This window comes from Mus pahari, chromosome 3 (genome assembly GCF_900095145.1).
Source record: "Mus pahari chromosome 3, PAHARI_EIJ_v1.1, whole genome shotgun sequence".
Lineage (NCBI taxonomy): Eukaryota > Metazoa > Chordata > Mammalia > Rodentia > Muridae > Mus > Mus pahari.
The window spans coordinates 105625314-105633188 of record NC_034592.1 but is presented as its reverse complement, the minus strand read 5'-3'; the positions used below and the strand labels follow the sequence as shown (position 1 = coordinate 105633188).

At 40.7% G+C, this 7875-nt stretch overlaps 2 protein-coding genes across 2 annotated transcripts in view; one reads left to right on the top strand and one right to left on the bottom strand.

The window, feature by feature from the left end:
• The window catches only part of Patl2 (PAT1 homolog 2), a 71436-nt gene that overhangs the window by 10097 nt on the left and 53464 nt on the right, over window positions 1-7875 (top strand). The window lies entirely within an intron of this gene.
• The window catches only part of Trim69 (tripartite motif containing 69), a 21133-nt gene that overhangs the window by 2995 nt on the left and 10263 nt on the right, over window positions 1-7875 (bottom strand). The window contains exons 3-6 of the mRNA XM_021193471.1: window positions 6389-6484; window positions 3179-3412; window positions 2289-2311; window positions 2079-2203 (exon numbers count right to left, since the gene is read on the bottom strand). Coding sequence (XP_021049130.1) covers window positions 2079-2203; window positions 2289-2311; window positions 3179-3412; window positions 6389-6484 — 478 coding nt within the window. The remainder of the gene's footprint in view (window positions 1-2078; window positions 2204-2288; window positions 2312-3178; window positions 3413-6388; window positions 6485-7875) is intronic.

Sequence of the window (7875 nt, the reverse complement as noted above, 5' to 3'; positions counted from 1 at the left end):
AAAAAAAAAAAAAAAAGAGCACATGGTACTTTTCTTGCAGAGGAGCTCTGATCCCACACCCACATCAGGCAACACACAACTGCCAGGGGAACCAACAACTTTTCCTGACCTCTGTTAAAAGCCACACTCAGGAAAACAGATTCATACACAGACACACTGTTTTGTTTGGTTTGGTTTGGTTTGGTTTCTTTAAATCCTATTTAACAAGCATGGCTAATAAAGGATTTGTCTACTTACAATTTAATGTTAAGACAATCAACAAAAGTGTGGTCAAAAGATTAAGTATATTTCACCAACTAGGAATGGCAGAGAAGCACATGGAGAGGTTTTCAATGGGATTGGACATTAGAAATGTATACATTTAAAAATGATATGTTACTATATTTAAGCTTAAATAGTTAGAAAGATTGACAATATCAGTTTTGTTAAGAATGTAGAAAAATGGTTTCATCATTCGTTGCAGGAGGAAATGTAAAACAATTTCTCTATTTGAGGAAGAAAAAGAATTGGCAATTTCTTATAAAATTAAATGCACATCTTCAACCCCACTACTAAGTCTTCACCTCAAAGATCTGTAAACAGATCCACACAACTTTATTTATAATAGCCCTGAAGTATAATCTACCCAAATGTCCATCAGTTGGAGAATAGGTAAACCCATTGTAATGTATCCATTAAACAAAATTATTGCCATGTGCAACAAAGAGGAATCAAGGGAAGCACTGTGCTTTGTACAAAAGTCTAGATACAGCTGTGCGTGGTGGCGTACGCCTTTAATCCCAGCACTCGGGAGGCAGAGGCAGGCGGATTTCTGAGTTTGAGGCCAGTCTGGTCTACAAAATGAGTTCCAGGACAGCCAGGGCTATACAGAGAAACCCTGTCTCAAAAAAACAACAACAACAAAAAAAGTCTAGATACAAAATACTGTCATGTGTGATCTACATTAAATCAAAAATTCGAAAAAATGCACCAAAAGTGAGAGAAAGCAGATTAGCAAGCAGTAAGGGCTGGAGCTATACAGAAAGAACTAATTGCAAAGAGACTTGTGGAAATGTTCGTGTGTGTGTGTGTGTGTGTGTGTGTGTGTGTGTGTGTGTGTGTGTGTGTGTTGTCTGTATCTGTGTGTGTACAGGTATGCCCATAGATGTGCATGTGGATATCAGAGGTCTACTTTAAGTATCTTCCTCATCATTCTCCATCTTATTTTTTGAGACAGGTTTCTTTTCTTTTTTTTTTTTTTTTTTTGAGACAGGTTTCTTACTGAATATGGAATTCACTCAACCAGACTGTCTGGCCTGCAGATCTTGTAAGAACTACATTTTTCCCCAACCTCATCCCCAGTGCTGGGGCTTCAGTTGTATGCCGCCATGCCTGGCATTTTACATAGGCACTGAGGATTCAAACTCAGATCCTTGGGTTTGTTCAATGCTAAGCCAACTCTCCAACCCTCATCTATCTCTGTCTTGATCACAGAGATATTTACATGTTTGTCAAAACTCATCAGTTTGTGCACTGCATATATTTAGGTAAAAGTGGCAGATTCTGCTCTATTAATTATACTTCAGTGAAGTCAGTTTCTTTCAGTGTTAGTCATGTGGAAAATGTATCAGGGATATATTTATGATTTTAACTAGGTTAATAAGAAACAATAATATTAGATATATGAATTCTATAAAAGCTATCTAAATTCTTATTTTTATATACATCTTATCTAGAATATCATTTATTTTTCTTAAAATAATACCACTTGTGGTAATTTTGTCTTGTTCAGTCCTTTGATATCTGCATGAATTCACACAGCTGATGTAGCAAAACAAAATAAAATTGTGGCTAGTTCCACACATTATAGATCAAACAAAATCAGGCTGAGGAGTAATTCTAATATCAGACTTTTATGTATTATTAGTTCAAAGGTACATATTCTTAAATCATAGCAGCAGGAGAAGAAGAAAAAAATCTTTTTGACCAAATTCCACCCAAGTCCATCTCTGTCCTCTCTCAAACTACAGAACTAACTCTGGCCACAGATGAACTATAGATTAGGGGCCATAGGAATCAATAGCTCCTTCCCACTGTACCTGGAGAGAGAATAGCCTGCATTTCCTTCCAGATGATATACTGGATAGGACCTTTGAAGCGGCCTGGGCTCAGCTTTTTGGTGATAAGCTGTCTAGGTACAATTGTCTTCATTCCTTTCTCCATGCTGTAAGGGGCACACAAGCAGTTTATTTTTAGACATTCTCCAGGGGTAGAAGGAGGGGGATAGAGAATCATGAAGATATACTTACCTCTCTATGAGCTTTGTGATGTCCTAAAAGAGAAAAGAAGAAATAGAGAAGTCAGATGCCTGTTCATCACATCTAGAAACCTCTCTGGTTATACTGATAGCCATCCAGGTTTGACCATCAATACTGGCTTCCTGTACAGATGGTCCTTAGGCCATCGACAACAACATTTCATCCTCTACAGGCTTTGCTAATCAGCATCCCAGTCTAACCCAGTATAAACTGACTTCACACTTGGTAAACCTTCTGATTTTCTATAATTCCAGCTCTCACAGGAAACAAGAAAAGAGCCAGGAAGCCCATAGTTAAGATCAACTCTTTGAGAAGGGAGTGCTTCCAAATACTCCGACAAGAAAAGATCAAAAGTGATCCCAGGGCCAAGGGGAACTAAACTTCTGAGTGCTGAAGTGATGGCCAATCATCTGATATCTAGAAGTGAGACTTCAGGTAGCAGAAGTTTGACAAAAAGCTTTTTAGATATATTTCAGTTTATAATTTCTGCAAGGCCAAAACTCAACAAACACTATAAGAGACATATTTTTGAAAAATAAAGCTTCTGTGCTCTACATGGGGAAGTAAGAAAGTACTGATCCATGTAGCATTCTTAGTGAAATTGTCCTATCATATTTTGTAGGAAGATGGAAGTAAAACTTCCCACTGAACATAAAGTAGAAGTGGCTTCCTTTTCTCCCAAAGGACCTACAGAGCACTCCAGTTAGTTGGGTTGGCTTGGGTTGCATCGAGTTGGGTTAAATTGGGTTGGGTTGGGTAGGTTAGGATATGGTTGGGTTGGGTTGAGCTTGGTTAAGATTTGCTTTCCTTCCACCCCACACTCCCAGTTTCTCTTCCCCCCTTCCAAGTGTACCCATAATCAACTAGATTCAGAGTCTCACCGTGAGGAAGTCGAAGGAATTCTGCTGTTCCATCCGTGCCTGAATGGTCGTCAGCATGTCTTTGGCAAGGAGACACTGCTCCTGAATCTGGTTCAGATTCACCTCCATCTCCTCATTCAAGATTTTTCCCTCATCCCGGAGGTCATTTAGAATGTCCTTTTCTTTGTTGTGCAGAAACTGATGCAGCTTTAGAAACTCCAAGGAAAGATTTTGTTGCAGTTGTATCTTGTTGTCCTGGAAACCTCCATAACCATCACCAGGATTACTACTGAGACTAGCATAGGGGATTGGGGCCTACACCACACCACACGACTAGCATGGGGGATGGGGGCCTACACCACACCTCACACCTTGGGAAATTTCACACAAATGGCTGCTTAGCATCCGACATTCAATCCTAGTACACAAAGCCCTTTGGGAGGTTCATCCCTTCTTTCCCAACTAGTTTAATGGTATAGGATGAGAGGTTTTGTTTTCAGTTTTTTTTTTCAGTGCTTAGATGATAAACTGTGCTCTATTAAATAATGATGTGGAGTCAATCAAACATTCTAACATGAATACTAACAATACTTTCCTAGGCTGGCAAATTAGTATCTACCAAATGATGCTGTTAGACTAGTGAGACCTATCCTCTTAAAATCAAAACTACTCCTTTTGCCAGAACCACATAAAAGAAATAGTATATGAACAATGTACAAGCACTAAAATTGAAAGTTGCTGCCCTTGCAGCTTGTGTGTGTGTGTGTGTGTGTGTGTGTGTGTGTGTGTGTGTGTGGTGTGTGTGTGCATGTGTCTTCCCTGGTGAATTATCTATATCCTGGTTTCTCAGCTCCTCATTTTCTTGATTTCTAGTGACTCATAGCTTTTCCCACTCATTTTCAACCACACATAGAATTTCATCATCCCCACAAAATGCATCATTTCCAAAACGACTTTTAGTTCCGAGTTCACTTGCTCCCTACTGCAGCACTGTTGAATCTCAATCACAGTCTGTGTTCTGCCTGGGCATGGTGGTGCTTGGCTCTAATCCCAGCACTTGGCAGAGGCAGGCAGGCAGATCTGTATGAGTTTGAGACTAGCCTAGTTTACAAAGTAAGTTCCAGGGCTGCCAGAGCTACATGGAGAGATGGACCCTGTTTCAAGAAACTAATCAGTTTATAATCTTTGACTCTCTCTGTTTCTGTTCACGCGTCTATCTTCATGGCTTGTTTTACGTAGCTTAGATCCCATGGACAACCATCACCACACTCTTTATGTTTTGTTTTGTTTCCAAGACAGGGTTTCTCTTTGTAGCCCTGGCTGTCCTGGAACTCACTCTGTAGACCAGGCTGGCCTCGAACTCAGAAATCCGCCTGCCTCTGCCTCCCTAGTGCTAGGATTAAAGGCGTGCACCACCACTGCCTGGCCCATCACTACCTCTTACGGTAGCCTGACCTCCATCATTCTTCCAACCCATGTGTTTCCAGTTTCTCATTCACCTTTCCCATGATTTCCCAGTCTACTTGGTTCTCCTTCCTCTAAACAAATTTTAAATATTAAAATTAGTTGGTGTTCTGTCCTAAGCTCATTCTACACTTTCTACCCTATATCCCCCACCCTTACTATCTATTAGATACTATCTAATGCTGACAGCTTTTCTACAGCTTTTGAGCTCCAGACTTCTAAATCCAAATGCTATCTGATATCGCTATCCACTCCTCATATTTAATCCATCACCACATCTATATAATTTCCTCCCCACATCTCTGCATATGCTTCTTTAGGCTAATCAAGTACCTTTGCTCTTGACCTGTCAGAGTTTTTGAACCATATGGTCTTATCATTGTCTCTCTAAGCCATTTTCCACACAGCCATCAGGCGTTTTCAAAATGAGATGAAACTGTGTAGTGCTTACAGATCTTTATTTTTCATGTCACAGGATCAAGTTAAAAATACTTCATTTCTTCCATATAAGGAACGGCATGATTGGGTCATTTCTGCCTCTTCAGTATTATCTCACTTCATATGCTCTAGCTTTAGTGGATTTTTCCTAACATCCTGTTTCTAGACTTTTCCATGTATCTTTCTCTCTCCCTTCAACACTCTTCTCCAGGACCCTTCTTTCATATTCCCTCACACAGTTCATTTGATTAACTTACTCATCCTACAGTCCTCAAGAAAATTTTTTTTGATAGTGGATCTCATGTATCCCAGGCTATCCTAAAATTAGATATGAAGTCAAAGAGGACTTGAACTTCTGATCCTCCTTCTACCATCTGAGTGCTGAAATTACAGGTGTGTGCCATTGTGCCCAGTTTATGTGATACTGGCTATAAAACTCAGGGTCTCGTGCCTGCTAGGCAAGCATTCCACCAACTGAGTACATCTCCAGCTCAAGTGACTTCTTCAGATTCTCTTAGATTTCTCTTCATTCCTGAATTTTCCTATCATATGGTAATAGTAGCTATTGTTATTTATTGGTATTGCTGGCATCATTTAATAACTGTCTCCCACACTCAGATTCCAGGGTAGAAATGAATCTGAGTGACCCATTCAATAAGTATTTGTTGTATGAACAAATATTGACTATAGTAGCTGAACTACAAAATAGAACAAAGTTATCTGGATGCTTCAATAACTCTGTCTTTCTTTCCCTGAGGATATGTATTTTTCCAGGTACCAAATGCCAAAGATGGCTCTCTTATATAGAGTAATTAATAAAGGATCAGAACTTCCCATTTAACTCCCAGCCTAGAGACTAATTTATCTAATCTTTACTAATTAGTTCCTTTTTGGTGCTCCTGTGAAGTCTACAGTAGGCAGGCATGTATAAGCAACAGTTCTATGAACTTTGGAAGCAGTTTAGAAAGATAAATCAGAAGGGGGGGGATATAATCTGAGAATCCATGGGTCAGTGGTACCTGGTTATAAACCAATTTTACTGGTCAAGTCTTTATTTTGTCATAGATGAAGGGGAAGACCAAGCAGACCTCAATCCCACAATGTTCACCTAGTGACTGGACCATCAAAAGGCTCAGTATATTAGGACAAAAGGTCATCTATTCAATTGATTGACTATTGGGAACCTTTTCCACCATATATTTCTTTCTACCTGTAGTAAAATAACACTAATTCTATAGCCCAGGTACCATTTAGTATATTGATATAGCTGGAATTACAGGAAGGGCATATTCCAGCAATGCTTCATAAGCCCTTTACCCTGCCCCTCACCTTGTAAGCAGCAATAGCATCTTTCTGAATTGTTCTGAGAGACTGAAGCTCCTTCAGGGTTGTCTGAAGTTGGCTCTGATAGATAGCAAGCTCCTCCTACAAATATCAAGTAGAATTAACCCACAGCAATTTGGAAAATAAAAGAACATAAAGCACATCTCTGGGGGCTGGGGAGATGGCTCAGTAGAAAAGTGCCTGATACACAAACTGGGTTTGATCCCCAACACTTATGTAAAGGGCTGGGCATAGTGGCTCACACTTAAGTTCAGCGCTGGGGACATGGAGACAGATCCTTGGGACTTACTGGCCAGATTGCTGGACTAGCCTAATCTAATCCCAGGTCTTTGTGAGAAGTCCTGTCTCAACAAAAAATTAAGGTGGGCAAGTGCTTGAGAAACACCCTGAAATGTTCCTGTGGCCTCCACGTGCATGCACGCTCATGCCTATAGCACAAAGAGATACTGTGGAACAGAACAAGAACCATGCTAATAACAACACAAGGAGGTAGGTGTGGAACAGGGCAGGCTAAACAAATGACAAGATTCTGCCAGGGTACAGAAGGCACATCAGTGTTTGAACAGAGAAATTTTAACATAAGGAACTATCACGTTTAAAGTTAGCTTATTGCTGGGATAGGTAAGAAGCTCTGTGGGTGAAGGCACTCACTGCTAAGCTTATCAGCCTGACTTCAGGCTCCAGAATCCACACATTGGAAGGAAAGAATCTGTCATTCACACATACATGTGGAAGAGCAGTGGGAAGAACATCTACAAAGACACTGTGTTTCAGGAAAGAAGCTTTTAGGTGTTCCTTCTTTGTAGTCTGTGGTGGCTTGAATAGGTATGCCCTCCTCCCATAGACTTGTGCCTTTGAGTGCTTGGCACATAGGAAGTGGCAATATTAGGAAGTATGGCCTTGTTGGAGTAGGTGTGGGCTTGTTGGAAGAAGTGTGTCACTGTGAAGGCAGGCTTTGAGATTTCATATATGCTCAAGCCACGTCCAGTGGGACAATCTCTCCTTGCTGCCTGAAGATGAAGATGGAGAACTCTCAGCTCTTCCTGCACTGTATCTGCCTGGATACTGCCGAGCCTCCCACCATGATGACCATGGACTTAACCTCTGAAACTGTAAGCCCAGCCTCTATTAGATGTTTTCCTTTATAAGAGTTGCCTTGGTCATGGTGTCTGTTCACAGCAACAAAACCCAGACTAAGACAGAGTCCCTTCTACTCTCTGGAGTCCTCTTATTTTTCTCTAAGAAGTCTGTGTCCTCTCAAAGAAGTTCTTGCTACAAACTATCTTTCCTTTCCACTGTGTCATATTATTGTCCATTGAGAACTGTGGCCAGGGCTGAAGATGTAGCTCAATAACACAATGCTTGCTTTATGTAGACTACATCCTGAGTTCAGTCCCCAACACCACCAAAACGAAAGTGGTGGCATGGTGGCACACGCCTTTAATCCCAGCACTCGGGAGGCAGAGGCAGGC